This window comes from Rhinoderma darwinii, chromosome 7 (assembly GCF_050947455.1).
Source record: "Rhinoderma darwinii isolate aRhiDar2 chromosome 7, aRhiDar2.hap1, whole genome shotgun sequence".
Lineage (NCBI taxonomy): Eukaryota > Metazoa > Chordata > Amphibia > Anura > Rhinodermatidae > Rhinoderma > Rhinoderma darwinii.
In genome coordinates this window covers 117,409,609-117,435,602 of record NC_134693.1, presented here as the reverse complement: position 1 = coordinate 117,435,602, position 25,994 = coordinate 117,409,609, and the positions used below count along the sequence as shown (strand labels likewise).

Here is a 25,994-nt window from a genome sequence, read left to right as displayed (position 1 = left end):
CGTGTGAACCCTTAGGGCATGACCAGACGTGGCGGAATTGCTCTGGAATTCTGCAGCGTACACGTTTCTCCATAGCTTTCCACACCTTTTTCGTTAGGTTGGTTTACACGTTGCGGACAATTCCGCTGCGTAGCATAGGCTGCAGTGCGGAATTTGGTGTCCGCAGAATACACTGGTTGTTGCGGACGTGTCGCGGACTTGTTGCGGAATTTCTCCATTGACTTCAATGGAGAGTCAAAATTCTGCAATGAAGTCCGCAGATGTTATGTAGATGTCTTGTGTGCTGCGGAGCATATTTGTTTTTTGAACATGACATTTCTTCATTCTGGCTGGACCTATGTATTTCTAGGTCTACAGCCAGACTGAAGCCCCATACACACTAACGTAATAACGTCCGTAATCACGGGCCGTTATTTCGGCACGGGCAGGCCCATAGAAGTCAATGGGACTCCCGTAATTACGGGTGACTACGTGGGTGCACCCATAATTACGGCAGCGTTGCTAGGCGACGTCAGTAAATAGTGACTGTCCAGGGTGCTGAAACAGTTAAGCGATCGGCAGTAACTGTTTCTGCACCCTGGACAGTGACTTCCGATCACAATATACATCAACCTGTAAAAAAAATAGAAGTTCATACTTACCGAGAACTCCCTGCTTCTTCCTCCAGTCCGGCCTCCCGGGATGACGTTTCAGTCCAAGTGACGGCTGCAGCCAATCACAGGCCAATCACAGGCTGCAGCGGTCACATGGACTGCCGCGTCATCCAGGGAGGTCGGGCTGGATGTCAAGAGAGGGACGCGTCACCAAGACAACGGCCGGGTAAGTATGAAATTCTTTTACTTTCACTAGGGAAAGTGCTGCCCCTTCTCTCTATCCTGCACTGATAGAGAGAAGGGAAGTACTTTCACCTCAATACGCAATGGCCAGTCCGCATCAATTTAATGCCCATTTTAGGCAGATCCGCCACAGAATCTGCAACGCAGATTATGTGCGGCATTGATGCGGACAGTGGCGGAAAAAATACGCCACGTCTGGTCATGCCCTTACACTTATTTTGAATGAGAAAAAAGAGGTTTCATTTTGTTGAGTCAGCCAGGTGTGCAAACAAGCTTGGCATACAATGAAATTATATTACAAATTTAGTGTAAAGTATACTACTACTACTGTATATTAAATCTCATTATTTGGGAGAATGTTCACCCATGCCATAAGTCCTGGCTCCCACGTCTGGTAACAGTGCTTGACTGAAGATAATATACTTTGTTGCCCATAGCAACCAATCAGATGTGCTACTCTGGAGAAATGAAAGCTGAGCTCTGATTGGTTGCTATGGGCTACAAAGACATTAGACAGTTTTGATAAATGACCTCCAGACCACCACTAGTCTTCAATAGTCCTCCATATAATGAGATTGTAATCCCCTGGTACATTCTCTTTATAAATGACTGGAGTACTTTGAGCATTCAGGCAAACCATTCAGTTTTTGGAAGATTTTTTTTATCCCGCTAATAATAGTTGATCACCTTTGCCTCAATCGCTTTTTTCCGATTGTTCTCCCCCTTATCTCCGTCCTTCTTCTCCAGACTTTCTTTCCTAAAATTAAAAGTAGCGCACATATTGAAAAATTGAAAACATTAAATAAAACGCTGGTAAAACCCCTTTAATGCTATGCCTTATGTAGTTACCGCCTCATTCAGCCCATCAAATTGGACTGGGGCGCTATCTCCAATTATACATTGCTTTCTATACTATCTCTCTGAAAATCAGCCCTGACCTCACTGATTCAGCTGCCAGCGTGCATAGGTCACGGTCTCCTACATAACTAGCACAGTCATCCCCTGAGACAGTACTAATGCCACGGGCCTACAGGGTGTTCTATTACCCTGCAATAGTGGGAAATCCAGGCACCCTTTCAAAACCGTAACAAAGCCTGTATGAACTGAATCCATCAATATTGCATGGTGTACGCGGCTGCCGGGCTCACAAGGTACACATTGATTTCCATGACACAGTCGCGGTCGTAGCTGATAAAAATAGAGATTGTTATAAATGTTGCTTCAGAGTGTGTCAGCACTTAGCAAATTAATGATAATTACAATAATCTTCTACCCAGACCCCGGAGGGCGTCATTTTTGAAAAATTTTTTTGAGTGACAAGAACAAACTGTTACCAGGAACAGGTATTTATTTGCTGGTCTCCTATAGTCTGAATCGAGAAGCTGGTTAATACCATTATTCCCGGCCGTGGATCAGGGGCAATGAAATAAGCAGAGCGGCTCATTTACACGCTGGTTCTAAGCTGTGTAATTCCTATCAAGCGCAGAAGTATACAGCCCCACGGAGTCTCTGAAGAGATTACCTGCGGCTCAGGGAGATAACATGCCCTGTGTAAGGTCACAGCCGAGGGGGGGCATTATTTTTGCAGTTTATGAAAGTGTTGGGGCTTATTCTGTTAACTCACGGTAAATAAAGCACTGATCTTATTCGGGTGTGTTACATAATACAATATGTGGCTCTACAACCTTTCTACAGTAGAAATAAATAATTCTCACCAATGTATACAATTTTTACTCTTTATGTAGTTGAACTACTGTATTCTCATAGCTTGAAGACCCAGGGTCCAGTTATTAACGGTATAGCAGGGCTCCCACCAAACCGCCAAAGATGTCATATGCGGAGGTACATGATGTCATCATGCTGTATAGGAACTATATACACTATAAAAGTATATCTTTGTACAGTGAGGGTCTCTATCTAGTGTGAAAGGCCCATTTAATGTTTAAGGTCGTTTACACCAACCAACAATCGCTCCGATTAACTTTTTTTTTCAATAGATCGTAGCGATTATTGGGCAGTGTGAAGAAAATGTTCATCGGAAAAATGATAGATATTATTGGCACAATTGGTAATTGTTGCTTGTAGTGTCATTTAGCACTTTAAAAGACTAGCGGTGGCCAGCCAACAATGACTTCTTGCCCAGCAGGGCGGTATTTCCTCCCCACTGGTAGCGAGGGTCTACCTAATGGAAATTCAGATCCTCACTGTACAACTTTTCAAGGCAGCAATGTTGGTGGTTTGAAAAGATGTCCCGTGTAAAGAAACTCCCCGAATCGCCCCCCCCCCTCCCATTAATTTGAATCGGAAACAGAGGCTATTTTTTCCCAGTTGACTTTTGGCCGCTCGCGGAAAATAAAAACGGCATGCTCTTTCATTGAGCGGTTTTCTGCCTCAAAATGAATGGAAGCAGAAAAAAACTGTGGCGCTCGTTTGGAGTGTTTTTTGCAGCTGTTTTTGACTGCAGTTTTTGCAATATATTCAACGGCAAAAAAAACAACAAAAAACAAGCACATAAAACACAGCAAAAACACAAAAAAAAAAAAAAGGAAAAATACGCTGCCAATTCAAAATCTGCTTCAGAATTCAAGAAGGAATTTTGAGGCAGATTTTTTCTGCCCAACACAAAACGCCGTGTGAACTCCCCCTTATACGACAAAGGAACCAATGTGATCTCCAGACACAACGTCCTAGTCAGCATTGGACAGGGGTACCATGGGCCCACTAATGGAAATTATACTAGGGGACACAGGTACAGCTGTAGAGAATGTCTAAGTAGGAATTATTTATAAAAACTAGTGTGAAATACGATATCGGCTTCGATTCTTGAGCTGCACTATAGATTTTAATAGGAGTACATAGGGGTAAAAACATTGCTTCCATTCCCACTACAAATTTCCAGTATTGTATTTGCCCTCTTTATCGCACGCTGTACCTTGCGCTCTTTTTCTTCTCCTTTTCCTCAGCAGCTTCTTTCTGAGCAGTGTTCAGACTCTCGGCATCTGCCAGATTATCCACAGCAATGGCCAAGAAGACATTTAGTAGAATATCTGTTGTGCGTGAATTCAGGAAGGTACTCGCTACATGTACAGATTGTTTTCATGAATCATCCATGAATACAGGACGTCAATGAAGACACGACATTGTCCTCTCCTGTGATGTCCCTAGCCTAGGAGTCTGAATATTCAATATCAACATAGTGTTTCAGTAGGAGTTTGCAATTACATACTGGTTGGGATTATAACTATTGATTTGTTGCTAAGTATTAAGATTAGAGCGGTTCTCCAACTAAATTAATTTTTTACAAAAATCTGGTTCATATGTCAATAAGCGATAGATAAAGGTGTAGTTTGAGTCCTGCCGGGCCTCCTTTCCCTGTAACAAGCGCGGTGCCGATCCAGCTTTGAGCTTGACATATTTGTCAATCTAGTTGCTAAGGATACACTGCCTAACAACCACAGTATTTTCAATGAGGTTATCAGGTAATACATCCCTAGGAACCAGCCTGTCGCATATTACTCTCTGAGGGCCAGTTCCCACTGAGTTCCTTGACACGTTTTATGACGCGGAAACCACGTCGGAAAACACGCCAAAAAACGGCAGAAAAAAGGCCGGAAAAACCGACTTGCGGTAAAAACGGACATGCCCTATCTTCGGGCGTTTCCGCTTCTGACCTCCCATTGGCATCAATGGGAGGCAGAAGAGGCGTATTTTGCGGCGTTTTTTGCCCGTGGCGCTAAATGGCCGCGGGCAAAAAAAGTTACGAAAATCGCTGTGCAAACGGAATTTTTAGGCAGATTTTCCTCCTGCAAAAAACTCTGTGAACCCAGCCTAAGGAGACTTGGCAAAATTTATAGGTGTTTTCCAAGAAATAAGATTATTATATGTGTGATTGGCAAGAGTCCGACCGCAGGACCCCCATGTTCAGCAGAATGAAGGGGACGTAGCAAATGCTGGGGCTCCAGAGCCCCTTTACTGCAGTATCAGACAAAAGGGAAGTGATAACCACTATAAGCACTTTAAAGTGAATGTCCACCTTTTAATACCATTTCATGGTAGGGTTTAAAATTCTGTGCTGTTTAATTTCTTAATATATTTTTCTAGCAATCAGAGCTTCAAATCAGCTAAATAGATTTAAAACCCAACATTTTGTCTGCCTGTAACCACCACTAGGGGGAGCTTGGGCATACGGTTTTATTATGCAGTTAAATGTATAAGCAGTATGCAGTAAGCTCATCAGCACCCCCTTGAGGTGGCCACAGACAGCCAGTTATGTTTTAAACCAAAATCTATGACGTGGATTTGGAGCTCTGTATCAGAAAAACAAAGCTCTAGTCGCTATATACATATGTTAAATGAAATAGCTCCGAATTATGAATTATTTTACACCGAAAAACCAAAATGGTGTATAAGGATGAACTCACTTAGGCTTCATAGTTGCTGCTGTCAATTTGCTATCCCCGTGACTGTCATTAAGGCAGGGTTGTCAAACACGGATAGGTCTCTAATGTTTTTTAAAAAATTGACTCAAAGATTAACACAAAGATTGTGCAGATACTTACAATATGAGGAGCTTGTTATAAGTCTTTATAGAAGGATACAGTTACCACAGATAAACAGTATGATGAAGTACACACACACAATCATGCCTGAAGAAGATGGCCCGCCATATGCCATGATCCCATCATACATCACAGCATTCCAGTCTTCTCCTGTTAGTATCTAAAAAAGAAGGAGGCCATGCCATCATATTTCAGATTTTCACAACAATCTCACTAATGAGGAAACTTGTTAATATTATTAAAACTTTTTTAACCACAAGAATCAGTAGCATAGAATTAGTTCCGCACCAGTACCACAAAGTGATGAAATAACGATACTGGGAGTACATTTAAAGGTACCGTTCTAAAATATCACACGCTGGATGACAACCTCAGTCTGTGCTGATTAATTTCTTAATATATTTATAGAGGTCAGTTTATTCCGATACAAAGCTCCAAATCTCCTGCATAGACATGGAGTTAAAGGGTAACTAACTTTTCAGAAAACGTCTGACATGTCATAGTGACATTTCCCCACGGATCGCTAAAACTAAGCAGCAGAAGGGCTCGGGTGCTGAGCCGATTTGTTTCTGATCGGCTTTTTTCGGAATAGCCAATCTAACAGTGTAGGGGCCAATAGACTTTCTACATCGCTACATCGGCTTTCCAAGAAAAGCCGATCAGAAACCAAGCGGCTCAGCACTCATCCCAGCGCTTCTGTTGCTTCATTTCAGGTCACAGTGCTCAGACCACCACCGATCAAAACTTCTGACATGTCACTATGACATGTCAGAAGTTTTCTGATAGGTTAGTTACCCTTTAAATGATAAGTGCCTAGGTACTTGCAGCCACCACTAGAGGGAGCTTAAGAGCTTACTGCATACTATTTATATATTGAACGCAATAACACAGTATGCTCACCCTAGTGGTGGATGTAGGTAATTAGGCATTTATCTTTTCTGTAACAGAAAAAAATATAAAATATAAAGATAATTAAGAAATTAATCAGCATACAATCTAGGACGGACATTAACTTTAAGCTGTCCATACACATTACATTGTATATATATTTACAGGATTACAATGATTTTCCATTTCAGCCCTAGAAAATGATATCGACAAGTAAATACAGACAGTCAAATATTGCAATACATATTTTCCAGGATGTTTTACGTGGAGGGGGGTTTGAGCAAGTATACCCAGATCATGTGACATAACTTCAAGTCAACAAAGAGAACTAAATCGAAATTATGGCCTCTTGTGCGCTTAATTTAATTGTCCCTTTAAAGTTCCTTTAAAGGAAAGTGCCTTTAATGTGAAATAATTTAAAATGTAAAGCATTGTACTACAGGTTAGAGGAAAGTGCACAACTAATTAAAACCAGGCTTTGTTTCATTGATCAGACGCTTCTAACAACACGAGAATAGCACACAATGAATCTGTGGCAGTCAAGTTCTGTCTCCCTCAAAATAAACATGGCAATAGTACAATGGCTATAAAAAAAAAAAAAAGGAGCTATTCATCTCATTCAGATGCACAAAATGGCTATAAAAATACACAATGCAAAAAGAAATGACAAAAGAAAATTATTTACGTGCTACACAAAGTCCTTAGTGTTCGTATAATAAAAAAAAAAAAAAAAACAGAACAAAAATTTGACGTTGCAGTGATAAATGACTATATTGTGCTTCACATAAATAAATAGAGGTGAATCCCGACCTTCTGCTACCTAAGGGGGAAAGTAAAATAGATCCCCTATTCCCTACCACACACCACATGACCATATTATGGATCCGTACAACCCTCGTAGTAAGACCCTATTTTACCTTCATATGCCTACAATTTTCATATTCCGTAAGAACCGGGCAGAACATAATATGCCACTTTACACTGGGCGAATATCGTTCAAACGATCGTTCATAAAACGCTCGTTGCTGATAATTGTCCTGTGTAAACAGGGCAGCGATCAGTAGATGAACGATCAAATGCTGGTTCATCTGCTGATCAGATCGTTTTTAAAAAGTTTAATATTATCATTGTCGGCAGCACATCGCAGCGGAGACGCGCTGCCGACATGATAATAATGTATGACGACGAGCAATCGGAGTAACGACCACTTGTCCCCATCCATAGCTCCGTGTGACAGGAGCAAACGAGCGCCGATCAAGGAGCTGTCTCGTTGATCGGCGCTCGCTGCAACGGCCAAAATCGGCTGGTGTAATAGGGCCTTTAGCATCAGATTCTTTAAATCCTGTAAGTTGTGAGGTGGGGCCTCCACGGATTGGACTTGATTTTTCAGCACATCCCACAGATGCTCGATCGAATTGGGAACTGCGGAATTTGGAGGCCACCTCAACGCAACATCCACATGAATGCCAGGACCCAAGGTTTCCCAGAAAAACATTGTCCAGAGTATTACACTGCATCCTGGTCCAATCTCTTTCCCAGATAAGCGCTATACAGGAACCCGACTGCCACATGATGTAAAGGAAAACATGATTCATCAGACCAGGCCATCTCCTGCCATTGCTCCATGGTCCAGTTCTGATGCTCACGTGCCCAATGTAGGTGCTTTTATTCACTTCACCTGTCTATGGTTTTAATATAATGGCTGCATGGTGTAAAGTGGAAAAGACCTTGACATACGGTATGTTTCTTCATATAGAACGCTACATACCTGGAATACCGTTAGAAGAGACTGGGGGAAGTTATCAAAGGTGCTTCTTTTCGTCTGCGTTTCATCAAAGTTAAACTTGCCCCCGAACAGTTGCATACCAAGAAGGGAGAAAATAATGATGAAGAGGAAAAGAAGGAGCAATAAGGAAGCAATGGATTTCATAGAATTTAAGAGCGATGCTACAAGATTGCTGAGGGAAGCCCAGTGCCTGGAAATGAAAAGAAGGAGCGCTATTAGTAAATGAATGGCAGATAAAAGAGAAGACGACATAAAATGACCACACCCTTTAGATTACCTGGTCACTTTAAAGATTCGTAAGAGTCTGACACATCGAAACACAGATATCCCCAGTGGGGACATAATCTCCAGCTCCACTAGGATGGTTTCAGTGATACCTCCACAGACCACAAAGCAGTCAAATCGATTGAACAGGGAGACAAAGTACGCTTGAAGGCCCAGGCTGTACATCTTCACCAACATCTCACAGGTGAAACAACCCAGGAGGACTTTATTTGCGATATCTGCAAGACAGAAACCTAATAAGATCTCATGAGGACCCCTGTGTGTTCAACTGTAGCTTAAAGGGAACCAGTCACCAGCATTTCACCCATTAAAGAGGCTCTGTCACCAGATTATCAAATCCCTATCTCCTATTGCATGTGATCGGCGCTGCAATGTAGATAACAGTAACGTTTTTTGTTTTTTTTAAAACGATCATTTTTGGCCAAGTTATGAGCAATTTTATATTTATGCAAATGAGCCTTTCTAATAGACAACTGGGCGTGTTTTCTCTTATTTCCAACTGGGCGTGTTTACTTGTTTTACTAGCTGGGCGTTGTGAATAGAAGTGTATGATGTTGACATATGATGCTGACAAAAACACTTCTATTCACAACGCCAAGCTAGTATAAAATAATATTCTAAAATAAAATTCTAAACTGATCATTATATTCTTGTACCTTGTATTTGCGTCAACCACATAGGCTGATCGTAGTGCTCAGATGAGATCGTTAAAGTGTTGAGAAAAACCAAGATGATAACCAGCCAGTAAAATGAAACAGATTTTACTGCAGCTCTACACCTCCTCCGATTAAACCGGTTCCACCGACGCCAGCGTCGACTAATAGAAGACAAATTGTAAGAAATTGTCACAACAATAACATTCAAATGATACAGTAAATGATACAGAATAAAAACAGGTTAATGTTTTAGATCAAATGGGATCCAATTGGATTTCTGGCAAGTGATATATGGGCATAACATGGACTTATAACACAGATACATATTAATAGACGACTCTCAAAGGGGGCAGCAAGACGAAATTGGTTTCCGCCCAGGAAATGGTTGGGAAGACATACAACATAGATGTCCAACTCAAGGTTCGTTCACATATCAGCGACCCTCCAGTTTATTATTTACAATAAAAAAGAAAAACTTTGCGGAAGTTCATATTTGGGCTATGTTCACACAGGGCGGATACGCTGCGTAGGAGTACACACCGTATCCTACCTGGACGCCGAAGGGAATTCCGGCCAGAAAACCGCACCAAATTGTGTTTTTCAGCAGGAATGTCCGCAATGGAAAATATCAGGTAAAAAAAAAATCACAAAAAACGTATATTTACCCGTAGCCATGGCGACGCGTCCCTCTGACCTCCTGCAGCCCGGCCTCCTGGGATGACGTTTCATCCCATGTGACCGCTGCAGTGGTCAAATGGGTTGAAACGTCATCCTAGGGGGCCGGCCTGGATGAAGTAGCACAGAATTCTGGGTAAGTAGGAGATTTTTTTTTTTTCTGAGTTGCTTTTCTGCGGTGGATTCAGATTTTTTCCAGCCATTTGTTGCTGCTTTTACCGCCCTCCCCCCATTGAATTCAATGGGGAAAACCCACAACAGGAATGAAGCGATTCTACAACATAAATTAACATGCTGCGGATTAAAAAAACGCACCACATGTCAATTTATGAACGGTTTTTCAGCAGGTTTTTTACGCAGCGGGTGGATGAAATTTGTTCAAATCTCATCCACTTTGCTGCTACTGTAATACGCTGGGGATTTTTCGAAATGAAATCCGTAGTATTTACACTACGTGTAGGCCCGGCCTAAGGGTTAACTTTCAAACAAGATAATGTGGCTAGCGCGCAGACATACCTGAATTTAGACTTGGAAATGGACTGACTGCAATAAAAGAAATAAAATGAGATTGTTAGCGCTATGGCATGTCAACCCAGACACATTAAACTTGAATATGAACAGACCCCTGGGATACTGTCAGACATGGGACAATGCTCCTTGTAAACTAAACAATCAGTCTATAAAGGAGTCCCAAATGTTGACCTAACAAGGACTTTAAAGACTGCAATAAGTATTTGATGGAAGGGAAGATTGTATATTTTTTAGTCTATTTGAAGTGGAAACAAAACAAGAAGAATAAAAACATATAAGGCCTTATGTATCAAAACCATGCAGCCCATAACAACCAATCAGAACTCAGCTTTTCTAAACTAAATGAAACAAACTCTGGTTGCTATGGACAGCAAAGCCACATGAACATATTGACAAGATGATGGCTAATTGTCAGTTTCTAAAAATCTAAATAAATCAGTTCGGCTGCACTTTCTGTTGTCACGTTTTATTTAAAAAAATGGCTGACCGCAATGCCAATAACTCATACCAAACAATTATTAAACTTTACTTGGCTATTTTTCTAACTTGAGTAACTAGTATATTTCTCTTTTTATGGTTTGGGTGGAATTGTTACATATACTATAATTCTGCCTTTACCAAACATTTCCCTTTAAATGTACTTAAAAAGGTGAATAACTTTGTAAAGCTTTTGAACTGATTTTCCCTATTCATAAATATGGCTGCTTTAAAAACTCTGTTGGTTGCCCTTGGAAACAGACATCAGTTTAGCTCTACTCCACTGTCAGACATGTGACCGAACAGCTTAACTCTAAGCTCCCACAATGCACTGCTCTTTGGAAAGATGAAACCATCAGATTTCTTAGTTTAGCTTTAGACAGGAATAGAGACGGCAATGATCAGTAAAAGATAAGAAAAGTATTGACTAAAGGCCCTTTTACACTGGGCAATTATCGGCAGACAAGCGTTCATATAATGCTCGTTGACGATAACTGCCCTGTGTAAATAGGGCAGCAATCAACAGATGAACGAGCATTTTACTGTCGTTGTCGGAGGCACATCTCCCTGTATAAACAGGGAGACGCGCTGCCGACATAATAATGCATGAGGACGAGCAATCGGAGTAACAGGCGATCGAAGTAACGAGCGCTTGTCCCCATACATAACTCCTTGTGAAAAAAAGCAAACGAGCGCCGGTGTAATAGGGCCTTTAGTTACCTAACAGTTTATGAAGATTTTAATTGTGGAATGTTGATAATTCGTGAAATTCTGATTTTTCAAATAACAATCTATTGCAATGTATCCATACGAAAATCATCCAAATTCTATTCATTAGTTTACCAATGTATTAAGCAACATACTGTATATCTTAAAGGCTATGTACACATTTGAACTTTTTTTTTCTACTAAAACAATGTTTAAGGTGATTTGGAGTAACTTTCACATTGGTTTTTATTTTTTTTAAAAAGTAGAATTTTTTGAGATATAGATTCTACAGTATGTATCCTGTATACGTGTAAGCTGTATCTTGCAATAAAAGCCGATTCCGTCAGATCAGTTGGACTGATGGCTCGGCTGAAACTTAGATGTGATTGTTATTAGCTGGATCATGCAGGTTTTGGTCCCAAAACCTTAAAGTGAGCAGCAAAACCAATAACTGTGCCTGCACCCAAGGTGCTCTCTTTAGTGCCTCCCCCTTCAAGGGATCAACTCCCTTTAGGTGCTCCCGTTGTGTCCCATAGGTGCCAAGTGCCTAATTTAGGCAGCAGATATGTAGCGCTGGAAGGCTTATGACCTCCGAAACACTGAAAGAAGAGTTATCAGCATCTGCCTTTCTTTTTTAATCCTGCCAATCTGTAGCTAATTGGAAAAAAAAAAAATACATGCCTAAAAGTTTGGTACATGCCAGCATTGGTGCACTAGAAGGGTTGCGATCACTAAAATATGTATTTTCTAGTTCCAAGACATACTAAAATATAGATAGGATCACCCTGCTAGGTATATAAACATATAGTTATGGATTTACCCATTTATTTTAAATCAGTTTGCCGATATATCGGATCTTTTTGTAACAGGAACTTCCTGAACTTACCACATACTACCACAGCACCCGGCATTCTCAGCTTCCGCAGCGGCATTTTCAGTATTTACAGATTCTGTCTCGCTTGTTGGCATACTCGCTGTACAAAAGAAACATGGTTTTAATTACATCCCTCCTGTAGATTGCACCCATATATATGTAGTAGGCAGATATACTGCACATTACTCTAAAAACTGAATAAACAGGCTCATCAGGAGAGATCTTAAATGAAACTATATATCATTCTCATTGGACAATATCTGCAGCAGAAAAATGGATTGTTTCATAACTCTGTTATAATTTCTGCTGCAGGAAAACAATGATTAACCTTTTTATGGCATTTTTGCTATTTAGTTGTAACTGAAGAGTCTAGAAGTGTCATTTGGTTTAATTAAAATGCCAATCACTGTGTCACCAAGCAACACTAATGTTAATGAGCTAATTATATTTACTCCCGATATTTGTCAAGAACATAAACAAATGATATTTCTGGTTCAATATGATCTCTATATTCAGTATTCAAAACACTACAAACCACACAACACAGCAAAGAAAACAGAGAAGACCTTGGAGAGAGGGGGACCAGCCCTGGTTTGTCTTATCCTCTATGCTACTGGGGGTCAAGAACCTGTGCAGGACCCCCCTCTCCAGAAGGACTGCATTATTAGCAAGTAAGGGTGTGAGGAATGGGCCCATGTGGGGAGGGAAACAAACATCTTGTCCTTCGGTCCTGGATAAAAAAAAAAACAGCACCATATTAAAGGGTTCATTTTGACCTTTGGTATGGAGCCCCCTCTCTTCTACTAGTCCTTCTCAATGAATTAGAATATCATCAAAAAGTTTATTTCAGTAATTCAATTCAAATGTGAAACTCCTATATTATATAGATTCATTACACACAGAGTGATCTATTTCCAGCATTTTTTTATTTTAATGTTGATGATTTCGGCTAACAGTTAATGAAAACCCAAAATTTAGTCTTTCAGAAAATTTGAATATTGGATAAAAGATGCAGATTGTAGCCGTATGGTGTAACACTATAATCAGCGAATCAACACAAAACCCCTGCAAAGGTTTCCTAAGCCTTTACAAGGACTGGTCTGTTGCTCAGTGTCCAAAGTCCTGTTTTTAGAAGAAAGTCAATGTTGCATTTCATTGGGAAATCAAGGTCCCAGAGTCTGGAGGAAGAGTGGAGAGGCATTAATCCAAGTTGCTTGCGGTCCAGTGTGAAGTTTCCACAGTCAGTGATGGTTTGGGGGCCGTGTCATCTGCTGGCGTTGGTCCACTGTGTTATATCAAGTCCAGAGTCAGTGCAGCGTCTACCAGGAAATTTTACAGCACTTCATGCTTCCCTCTGCTGACAAATATATGGAGATGCAGATTTCATTTTCCAGTAGGACTTGGCACCTGCCCACACTGCCAAAAGTACCAATACCTGGTGTAATAACCACAATATCACTGCGCTTGATTGGCCAGCAAACTCACCTGACCTAAACCCCATAGAGAATCTACAGGGTATTGTCAAGAGGAAGATGAGGGACACCAGACCCAACAATGCAGACGAGCTGAAGGCCGCAATCAAAGCAACCTGGGCTTCCATAACACCTCAGCAGTGCTACGGGCTGATCGTCTCCATGCCACGCCGCATTGATAACACCTCAGCAGTGCCACAGGCTTATCGCCTCCATGCCATGCCGCATTGATAACACCTCAGCAGTGCCACAGGCTGATCGCCTCCATGCCACGCTGCATTGATAACACCTCAGCAGTGCCACAGGCTGATCACCTCCATGCCACGCCGCATTGATAACACCTCAGCAGTGCCACAGGCTGATCGCCTCCATGCCACGCTGCATTGATAACACCTCAGCAGTGCCACAGGCTGATCGCCTCCATGCCACGCCGCATTGATGCAGTAATTCATGCAAAAGGAGCCCCGACCAAGTATTGAGGGCAGATACTGTACATACTTTTCAGTAGGACAACATTTCGGTATTAAAAATCATTTTTGAAATTGGGCTTATTTCTAATTTTCTGAGACACTAAATTTTGGGTTTTCATTAATTGTTACCATAATCACAAACATTAAAAGAAAAAAAAGCTGGAAATAGATCACTCTGTGTGTAACGAATCTATAGAACATATGAGTTTCACTTTTTTAATTACTGAAATATTTTTTTTTATGATATTCTAATTCATTGAGAAGGACTAGTATGTAGCCCACTAGAGATTACAAAGTCAACCAGTCTTACAACCTGGTCAAACGGGCTTCCTTACCTTTTCTTACCTTTTGATTGCCTTCGCTTAGATCAGAGATTTTCTTAGGTCTTAGTACATTAACTCCTCATCTAAGATTATACTATCATAGGGCAGAGGTCCTTAACCATTTTGTCTTATGATCCTGTGAAGGATGATTTATTTGCTTATATTCTCTGTATGAAATTACATTGTGAATTATCAAGCAGGAGGCCGAATTACTAAGATATGTAATATGTGAAAGTGATGATAATGTTTAAATGATTTAGTTTCGTGCAGCAGCCATCTTGTCTGGAGTTCCCATCTTGGTTTTATTGTAGTGAATAGAAAAGTAATTGTTCCTTTAATACAAGTAATGTTGATTTCGTATGTTTTATCTTTGACCTTGGTTCCCATGCAAAGTTGGTAAAGAATGGACAGGGAGGGAGATGGGAGGGTGGCAAGTATGCGTGAAGGAAGGTCTCCCCCATCTCCACGGGAATATTCTGTCCAAAAGAGATAAGGCCACCTGCAAAACCTAATGTGTGAAGAATTATAATGATGTATCTGGGATGTATTTTATTGTATGCTTTTTACTGAATAACAAATACTGTTACATTGTCTCTGATTGGTTTACCTCAAGCCTACACCCCTTCTGAATTTCAGTTTAACAGTTTGAGTTTGGTAATAAATCCTTCAGAGGAGCATTTTGAACATATCAGCGTGTCTGTGTGTTTTCTTCTCCTCTCTCGATATATATCGGTGAAATAGCCTAATTAGGATACTGACTAATGGGGTCTGGCCTTGAGAGTCTGTTTGGACTCGTATGAATTTCAGTCTAATATATTTTGAGCGATGGATTTCCACGACAATCCCCTTCCAAATAAATAATAATAATAATAATAATAAAAATAAAAAGAGGTTGGCAACTAAACCAAGCATGGGCACAATGCCTATATTAGCCTATGAATGGCTCAAAGCATTCAGTGTAGGCACAAGTTTATATTATTCAGTGTCTTCCTTCATGTTGCCGACTAATCGGGGACAGTGATTAGGGGTTGTTTAGTTTTGAACAGTTTTCATAAACCCTATTAGGGAATTCTGAGTTAATAGAGGTGGATCCCCTGTGTAGTATCGTAATCTCTTGGCCAGAATGGAGAATGGTTACAAAGAGAGTGTCTCGCTCTGGAGGACCCCAGACAACCCATTGATTTGAATGGGTACTGTGTAATGCTTAATTTCCCCTTTGGTGGTGCTGCAGGAAAATTGAAAACTTACGGTCAGGTTTCCCCACAGATACTAGCTGATTGCTAGGGTTCCAGAAGGGGTACACTTTGTGATCAGCCTACTCTTCCAACAAGTAGGGATTGTCCAAAGTGGAGAACCCTTAAAAGTGGTTGTCTCATTAACTCAGCCACTTTTTAAAATCAAGCCAGCATGGTTATCACCCAATAAATCGTGCCAGACTTTTGGACCCCCCGACAATCAGCTGTTATCACTCGGGGTGATAACATTCTTCTGCAACCGCTGCTGCAGGGGTAATGTAGTATTAGGGTATGTTCACACACACTAATTACGGACGTAATTCGGGCATTTTTGCCCTGAATTACGTCCGAAAAATGCGCCTCAATAGTGTTGACAAACATCTGCCCATTGAAAGCAATGGGCTGACGTTTGTCTGTTCACACGAGGCGTATATTTACGCGCCGCTGTCAAATGACGGCGCGTAAATAGACGCCCGCGTCAAAGAAGTGACCTGTCACTTCTTGGGGCGTAATTGGAGCCGTTATTCATTGACTCCAATGAAAAGCAGCGCCAATTACGTCCGTAATGGACGCGGCGTTCAAGCGCCTGCACATGCCGTTACGGCTGAAATTACTGGGATGTTTTCTCCTGAAAACATCCCCGTAATTTCAGCCGTTACGGACGCTGTCATGTGAACATACCCTAACATGGCAATCCATGTAATACATGGAGCGGCCGGGTTAGTGAGAGAGGGAAATGCCGATACCTAGATGCGATCCATTCCGGTTCATAAAGCATCCAGAGCAGGGGACCCTCCTTCATGATGTCAATAATCCCTAATAAGATTCCTGAAAAAGTATTGTCTTAATGAGACAGCTCCTTTAACATCCCTGAATGTAATGACTTGAGACAAATTTGTTTTTCTAACGAACAACACCCCCATTGTTTAGTTTAGTATTCTCTGAAAAGTTCTGCACTGAAATGTGTGAATTGTATTACAGGTCGCTGTAATGGATCACTCTTTATTTCCACTCCCTTTAAATCTTCACCCTTTATACCTCCAAACTGGCATTGAGCTGAAAGCAGGGAAGGGACAAGTAGTTTTGGCAGTCCCACACTTTGGACAAGTTCTCTGGTTTTTGAAAGGTTATATATGCAAATAGAATTTGCGGTGTAAAAACTCTTAATAACTTAATAAGCAACATCACAGAAAAGACACACATGCAACCAACTATTTAAAAACATCGCTGTTGATGCCATTTCATTGCAAGTAAATACGACAAGGTTTTTGTACTGGCAGCAAACTTGGGAATATATCAGCTTGAAGGATTAGGGGTTTTAGAGATTTAAAGGAAAATAATACTATTTTACTAAGCCTATTTGGCAGCATTCCTGGCAGCCTCAGATCTGTGGCAAGTTTCTAAAGAGAAGTTTTATCTCAAAGTGGAGATTAGCGATACACTTAAAGCGTAGGGTATGTATAACATAGGGAGAAGTGTCGTGTAAAACGCAGGGACACTATAAACTATGACATACGGCTATTTAAGAATTAAGAAGACACTTTTGATGGCTTTATACTAAGAGTCCGAGACATTGCTCCCTATATGATCAAAAATGGCCAATGACTCCATTCAAAACCTAAAGGGGTTGTCCGGGCACGAACCGGCTTTTCATACTGATGACCTATCCACAGGACCCCGCACCGATCAGCTGCCTCTGGACACCGGATGTCCGTGCAGGAAGCAGATGGCCCTGGACACAATATAGCGGCTGAGCTGCAGTACTGCCGCTATGCAATGCACTGATTACCTATCCTGTGGATAGGTCATCAGTATTAAAAAACAGTCCGTGCCCGCACAACCCCTTTAAGATGTGACACTTCCCATAAGTAAATGGATGCAGTTGGCTGAATACAGAAGTTTTTTTATGTGGGCTTCTAGTCTAGCGCTCCATTAAGGTCCCATCTGATTTTATCCCATGGCCGCAAAATCTACAGTATTCTAGTATTCAAGCCAAGAAATGTCCTTTATGTCCTTGTATTGGGGGGACATAAAAGTTAAAGGAGGCCCATAAATAGGTCCCGTATCGCTAAATAACCCAATTCTATCAGGAGAGAGCTATCTGACAAGCATAATACATAATACCTGACTTTTGCCCAAGCACAGGACTGGAAAATTGCTCCATCTTAGAACAATTTTGACCCCTTTTCTTTTTGATTTGAATACACAGCGCGTTGAAGTGCTTTCCCACAAATTGTATTATAGACCTGTAAGGATCATCTTCATCATGGGTGTATGACATTCACTATGTATCTTAGAATCTTGGATACTGTTTTGGTTGTTTCAAGGCACACTCAAGACTGGATAACACGGGCAAATTTCTGCCTATAATGAGCACCAATCGACGATCTAACAAGTCAATCGGGGAACATTAACAGGCCCTTTACACGGGTCGGGACAAACGATCGTAAAAACACTTGTTCGGTTCCCCTCAGTTTGCACCATTGTCAACTGCACATCTCCTGTGTGATTGTCGGCTCATTTTGAACGAGCATTCATAAGAACGATCGTTCAGGCGATTATTGGCCTGAGTAAATGATCTTTTAAGATCATTTATACATACATGACAAGGAATTGTGTCTTGCTTATATTTTACATATAAAAGAGAAGAAACTAAATGAAGTTGTGAGATTCTGACATACCAGTAAATTTAGAACCCAGATTTCTTACTAAAGTTGTTGATTTAGATTTTATTCTTCCATAGTTATAGCTGTTTTTGTGAAAACTGGGTGACAACCAATATAGTTGTTATTACACTGGCGTCCCCAGACCATTCCCTTATGGGGTCATAGAAACAAATGTGCAGCTGTCAGAGACCATCAGAAATGTTTCCATAAATCCCGTCATTGCCCTAGACCAGCGGAGATATAACCAACAACCTTTTCCCTATTAGAGGCCATGGGAATATTAGTTTAATTTTAACCACTTCAATATTCTTGAACACAAGGAAAAACCACCACAGATTGCTTGAAATATTATCATTATTAACCCTTAACACACCCTGGATCACCATATACTAAATGTAATATCACCCTATCACATAGGTCACAAGGGATATTATATATTAACCTCAAACTAGCATAGCCCACCTTAAAGGGATTTCCTGTAGATAAACCATACTCATTCTATAATGAAGAGTTATGCAACTAACTAATATCATTTGTATCGGAATTCTGCACTGTTTTTAAGATCGTTGCTAGCTGTCAGTGAATATAAACATTCACTGTTTACATTCAGGGGTTGGAAGCCTGTCCTGATTTTGCAGAGCTCGTTAGAAGAGAGCACCGATACGCTTAAAGGGGTTTTCCTATGTTAGACATTTATAGCATACCATAGGCTATGCCATAAATGTCTGATAGATGCGGGGTCCCACCTCGGAGACCCGCACGTATTTTGAGAGCAGGGGTCTTCCGACCCCCATTTTGCCCAATGCAGCGGCCACTGGCTGCAGAATTCAGACAGGGACTAGTGGAGAGGGGGTCGCTCGTGCGCGCGGCGCTCTCCATTTTGTTTAATGGCAGTTCTGGAAACAAACGAGCAAGCGCTCAAGGGATGATGTGCGTTAATAATGTGTCTCTCCTATGAATGGCTCCTCCCTAACTGCGTCCTGAACGTTTTACCTACATAACAAACAAGAGCAACACCTAATCCTATATTTAGGTTAATTATTTGTAATTTTTTTTTTTTTAAATGTTCAATTCCAATGATCCTGATTTATCTCTGTTGCTAATGTAGAAAAGGGTGGTCACTGTTTAGGATTTCCAAAACAAGAGCCATTACATGGGACAACATCAGGGCTAGTAGGTCCAAGATGTCATCTGTGCTCTCTTTTGTCTTTACAAATATGACTGAAGAACCTTCTGAAATGAAAATAAGCTGAGACATTCATTTTTATTGTATCGATAAGTTACAAACCCTATACCATGGCAGCCTCTGCTGGGTGAATGTGTGCCAGGTAAATAGATGAATGGGATTTCTTGCCAAAACAGGGAGGACTGAGCAGCAAGCATTGACTTACAGGGGGTTGTCCGGATTCAGAAAATAAATTTTATTTTTGTTATAAATAAAAGTTATACAATTTTCCAATATATTTTCTGAATTAAAGGGGTTCAACAAACTATTTCCGAACTATTGAACTAACTTTCCAATACACTTTCCTATTCAAGATCTTCTAATTGCGAGTGGTGTCACGTGACTCCACCATGAACGGCGCGCGCGTCCTCCGTGATGTTCCTGTGGTGGACAGTCCCTATCTACGATGCAGCAAACTAGCGCATGCGCGGTTCAATAAATCTTTATTGGAATCACGCATGCGCTGTTAAATGATAATACATTGCGCCTGCGCAGCCCTTACCTGCAGGACCGGAAGAGACTAAGAGGTAAATAAACCTTTAAAATGTAAACAAATAGGCGTTATCCTAAATGAAAAATATAAAAACGTTATTCAGGGGGGTCTGTTTAAGATTATAATAAGCGGAGGAGAGATACAAAATACATAAATTAGGTATCGGAAAACTACTTTAATTCCTCGTGTTTTTCAAGATCTCTGCTTGTTGTTATTGTGTAGGAACAATCATTGTTTACTTCCAGTGGATACAATTCTGTCTTCAGCAAGCAGAGGTCTTGAAAACTGTAAGGAATTAATACAGAAAGTATATTGGAAAATGTAACAACTTTTCATAATACAAAAAATGAGATTATTTTGCTGAAACCGGACAACCCCTTTAAATAATGATTTTCTAGCACAACATAAGGGTATGTTCACACAGGGCTGATTATCTGCATTATTACAGCAGAAGAAGAGAAATGAACAAATCTCATCCACACGCTGAGAAAATGTTCAGAAATTGACCTGTGGTGCAGTTTTTTTTATCCGCAGCTTGTCAATTTACGCTGCGGCATCGCTGAACTCGGGTTTTGTTGCGGGTTTTCACCATTAAATTGAATAGGTTGGTAAAAGCCACAAAAAATAGCAAATGTTGTGATTTTTGCAGTGGATTTCACAGCAAAAATCGTAAATCTGGAAAAAAAAAAACACAATAATTTCTTTGTTTACATTTAATAAAAGTCTATACTCACCCCCATGGCGTTGTCATAGCGATGGCTCCTTTTCGTCCTCCATGTAGTCCGGCCTCCTGTGATGATGTTTTATCCCATGTGACTGCTGCAGCCAATCATCACTGGAGGCCGGGCTGCAGAATCAACACTGGAGGCCGGGCTGCAGAATCAACACTGGAGGCCGGGCTGCAGAATCATCACTGGAGACCGGGCTGCAGAATCATCACTGGAGGCCGGGCTGCAGAATCATCACTGGAGGCCGGGCTGCAGAATCAACACTGGAGGCCGGGCTGCAGAATCATCACTGGAGACCGGGCTGCAGAATCATCACTGGAGGCCGGGCTGCAGAATCATCACTGGAGGCCGGGCTGCAGAATCATCACTGGAGGCCGGGCTGCAGAATCATCACTGGAGGCCGGGCTGCAGAATCATCACTGGAGGCCGGGCTGCAGAATCAACACTGGAGGCCGGGCTGCAGAATCATCACTGGAGACCGGGCTGCAGAATCATCACTGGAGGCCGGGCTGCAGAATCATCACTGGAGGCCGGGCTGCAGAATCATCACTGGAGGCCGGGCTGCAGAATCATCACTGGAGGCCGGGCTGCAGAATCAACACTGGAGGCCGGGCTGCAGAATCATCACTGGAGGCCGGGCTGCAGAATCAACACTGGAGGCCGGGCTGCAGAATCATCACTGGAGGCCGGGCTGCAGAATCATCACTGGAGGCCGGGCTGCAGAATCATCACTGGAGGCCGGGCTGCAGAATCAACACTGGAGGCCGGGCTGCAGAATCATCACTGGAGACCGGGCTGCAGAATCATCACTGGAGGCCGGGCTGCAGAATCATCACTGGAGGCCGGGCTGCAGAATCATCACTGGAGGCCGGGCTGCAGAATCATCACTGGAGGCCGGGCTGCAGAATCAACACTGGAGGCCGGGCTGCAGAATCATCACTGGAGGCCGGGCTGCAGAATCAACACTGGAGGCCGGGCTGCAGAATCAACACTGGAGGCCGGGCTGCAGAATCATCACTGGAGGCCGGGCTGCAGAATCATCACTGGAGGCCGGGCTGCAGAATCATCACTGGAGGCCGGGCTGCAGAATCAACACTGGAGGCCGGGCTGCAGAATCATCACTGGAGGCCGGGCTGCAGAATCAACACTGGAGGCCGGGCTGCCTTGAGAATAGAGGCATGTGTCGCTATGGCAATGCCAGTAAGATACGTATTGGCTTTTTTTTCTCAGCGGTTTCCCGCAGAACCAATTCAACACCGAAAATCAGCACCACAATTGAAACACGTTCTGGGTCGAATATGCTTTGTACTTTTACGCAACGTATTCTACCAATGTGCACATGCCCTTACAGATCACTTTAGCAGATTTAAAAAAAAAAAATGGCTTGTTCTGAATACAATTACATCATTGAGTATCTCCAGGTCAGCCACAGTAGTGGGAAAGACTAGCGGTATTCACTGCAAATAACGCACAGGTGGATAAAAAAAATATATATTCTGACCCACAACCCCGTTTGGCAGTTGTTGAAATATTATAGTAAGGGCTCATTAAGACGAGCGTAAAACTCGTCCGTGTCCTGTGCGTGAAAATCACTCCTAGCACACGACCCCATTGATTTCAATGGGACTGTTCACACATGCGTGAGTTTTACGCAGCGAGAGTCCGTTGCGTGAAACTCACTGCATGTATTGGTGCGTTTAAGTCAACGGGTGCGTGAATACCACGCACAGCAACGCGGATGCATATCCGTGCGTGCGTGATTTGCGCATCAATTCCATAAAAAAAAAACTAAGAATTGCTTTGCGAGTGCGTAAAAAACGCATGCCACTCGCAAAGCCCACTGATGCCATAACGCAACGCACACGGACAGATTTACGTGCGGAAATCTGTCACGCTCGTGTGAATGTAGCCTTATTCCCTGAATTGCTATTAGGAGTTTCACCATCTTCATGGTCCTTTTATTTGTGAACACGTGTCTTCTATTTTAAAGTGAAGATTATTTTTTTGCTTAAAAAAAAAATTCCACCGCTAAAATTACATTTAAGTGGGATTCCAAGATCCAAAGATCGTAGGGGTTTTCCATCTTTTCCAGTTTTCTACCCAAAGTATAAATATTCCCTCTGCTAGACCCTGATAAATTAAACCTATTTTATAAAGGGAATTGGGCTGACCGCATAATATCTCAGTCTGCCATGCAGTAAAATTGCAAGTTCTATTGAGCTCCTATGCCTAGGGGCCCCGCAAGCCGCCTAGTGACCATATCTGCTATTGCAGATGGAAAGAAACAGACTTTGCTCTCGAATGTCTGTCTTATTCAGAAAAAGAGATCAGGTTTGCTGCATGGATTGTTACGTGTTACTTCACCAAATTGCTTCGTGGTTGCGGACCCAATATTTGCGTATATCTGTTGTGTACATCGCTTTTTTGACAAGGAGATCTATTCCAATTTCAATCAGCTAACATAGAAGCCGTATTTTTCTCTACAGCCGCATGTTGTAATGTAATGTAGCTTATACTACGAGTACATTCAGTGCCATTTCTTTAAGGCTGGAAAATGCAAGATGTTTAGACTACAAGTAACTGGGTCAGACATGTCAGCTATAGCTAAGCTCTTCTTGCGGTTTAGTTAAACTGACTCATGCTTATACTGATCGAATGCCACGGACTTTAATAAATTCTGCAGCAACAGCAGCAAACAGAATAGTGTCTGTCCTCATATTCAGAACGTGAACAGTGATTATTATTGAATATAATCTGTATTTACAAAAAAGACATAAAAATATAGTAGAAAGTAGAACATAAACATCACCAAAATTGTAGCATGCAACACATGCAAAGCACGGCAAACAGCAGTCTGGTCACAGCAAAGTCAAGTTTACCGTGTTTATTTTTACGGTTAAAGCATTTAAACCACCCTTTCTTCTTTTCTCCCAGTAAATCCTCCAGCGTCACCCCTTTATTTCAGAAACACAGTTTTGTCAATTGAACAGCAGGTGGCAGTAGTGTTAATACACAAATAAGCTACAAAGTGACAGATGAATATTAAAAAGCGCAATTCATCTAAGTAAGTCGAGACAATCTCAGCTGATGGCGCTGCAAATGTTAATCGCAGGAGGCTTCATGCAGCTGTTTATAGTACACAAATGAATGGGACATTAATGAATAGAGTCAAAGCAATTAAAGTGAGGTGTTAAATAGAAACGTAAAAAGCGGTTACAACATGGAGCAAAACTAAAGAAGAGAAAAATGAACCAACAAGGGGGAGCAAAGTAAATACACAATAGTGAAAGTGCTACAGAAATGTTAGCATGGCATCAATGTCCATTGGGATATGCCCATTCAAGAGGACCTGTGAGCTCTCCTGACAGGTCTGTTTTTGTAACTTCTTGCATTCCCCACAAAATAACAATGCTGGAGCATCTTCTCTCAGAACTCTCTTTCCCCTGTATATCCTCCTGGCTGGAAATGTATGAATAATTGGACAACTGGGTGTTTCTATTCCCCACGTCAATCATAAGTGTCCATATACAGTGACCAGTGTTCCCTATAAGGTGCGCGGCCGGGCACCTTCCACAATCCGCCCGCTCACTAAAGTTTAAAGCCTGCGCACTGTCACGGGCGACTACAGTGGCGCTGCTAGCACTGGAGGGGGCTCCGATGCTAGCGACAGCCACATTCACTTGTATGTGTGTCCCCAGGACCCACATACAAATGAATACTATAGGCTGTATTCCACGTTAGGCCTGTAGCCGATAAGGCGCTGGAAGTCGCGCAGGCCGGCATGATGACGTCACATCACGCCGGTCTGCGCATGCGTCCCGTCGGAGAGACAGTGTAGCGCTCAGTCTGTGGCGGGAACGGGGCAAGGTAAGTACAACCTTTTTTTAAGGAGCTGTGGGGAGGGGGGCTGTGTAGCGCTATATACAAGTGGAGGAGGGGGGCTGTGTAGCGCTATATACAAGGGGAGGAGCGGAGCTGTGTAGCGCTATATACAAGGGGAGGAGGGGGCTGTGTAGCGCTATATACAAGGGGAGGAGGGGGCTGTGTAGCGCTATATACAAGGGGAGGAGGGGGCTGTGTAGCACTATATACAAGGGGAGGAGGGGGCTGTGTAGCGCTATATACAAGGGGAGGAGGGGGGCTGTGTAGTGCTTTATACAAGGGGAGGACTGGGGCTGTGTAGCGTTATATACAGGGGGAGGAGGGGGCTGTGTAGCACTATACACAAGGGGAGGAGGGGGGCTGTGTAGCGATATATACACAAAAGGAAGAGGGGGCTGTGTAGCACTATATACAAGGGGAGGGGGGCTGTGTAGCACTATAAACAAGGGGAGAGGGGGGCTGTGTAGCAGTATATACAAGGGGAGGGGGCTGTGCGGCGCTATATACAAGGGGAGAGGGGGGCTGTGTAGCAGTATATACAGGTGGGATTGCTGTGTGGCACTATCTACAGGGGGGTCTGTGTGGCACTATCTACAGGAGGGTCTGTGTGGCACCATCTACAGGGGGGTCTGTGTGGCACCATCTACAGGGGTCTGCGTGACACTATCTACAAGGGGCTGTGTGGCACTATCTATAGGGGTGCTGTAAGGCACTATTTATAGTGGGCTGTGTGGCAGTATCTACAGGGGTCTGTGTGGCACTATCTATAGGGTGCTCTGTGGCAGTATCTACAGGGCGGTCTGTGTGGCGCTGTCTACAATGGGTCTGCGTGTGATGCTATCTACAGGGGGTGATGCTATCTACAGGGGGGGGTGATGCTATCTACAGGGGGATGCGTGTGACGCTATCTACTGGGGCTGTGTGGTGCTATCTACAGGGGGTCTGTGTGGCACTATCTACAGGGGGTCTGTGTGGCGCTATCTATAAGAACAGTGGTCTAATGGGGGATTCTTTCATTGATGCCTATAATTGGTGTTGTCTATTTGATTGGTGTACTTATAATATTATAGTATTTAAAAAAGTAATTAACTAATTTAAGTTTTCTTATTCTCTTATTTAGTCGCTATATTAGCGTTACTGGGGGTATTACTTTTGGTCATCAGATCGCCCACCATTGATGGAGGTTTGCCCTGCTCCCTAACTGCCCCGCTCAGGAGCTGCCAAG

The 25,994-nt window shown here is 42.4% G+C and overlaps 1 protein-coding gene across 10 annotated transcripts in view; it reads right to left on the bottom strand.

Annotated features, from left to right (window-relative positions):
- The window catches only part of CACNA1D (calcium voltage-gated channel subunit alpha1 D), a 267,753-nt gene that overhangs the window by 89,829 nt on the left and 151,930 nt on the right, over nucleotides 1-25,994 (bottom strand). For all 10 annotated transcript variants that reach the window (XM_075833887.1, XM_075833890.1, XM_075833888.1 and 7 more), the window contains exons 10-17: nucleotides 12,288-12,375; nucleotides 10,202-10,228; nucleotides 9,011-9,171; nucleotides 8,347-8,572; nucleotides 8,052-8,259; nucleotides 5,435-5,555; nucleotides 3,769-3,883; nucleotides 1,524-1,593 (exon numbers count right to left, since the gene is read on the bottom strand). In XM_075833887.1, coding sequence (XP_075690002.1) covers nucleotides 1,524-1,593; nucleotides 3,769-3,883; nucleotides 5,435-5,555; nucleotides 8,052-8,259; nucleotides 8,347-8,572; nucleotides 9,011-9,171; nucleotides 10,202-10,228; nucleotides 12,288-12,375 — 1,016 coding nt within the window. The remainder of the gene's footprint in view (nucleotides 1-1,523; nucleotides 1,594-3,768; nucleotides 3,884-5,434; nucleotides 5,556-8,051; nucleotides 8,260-8,346; nucleotides 8,573-9,010; nucleotides 9,172-10,201; nucleotides 10,229-12,287; nucleotides 12,376-25,994) is intronic.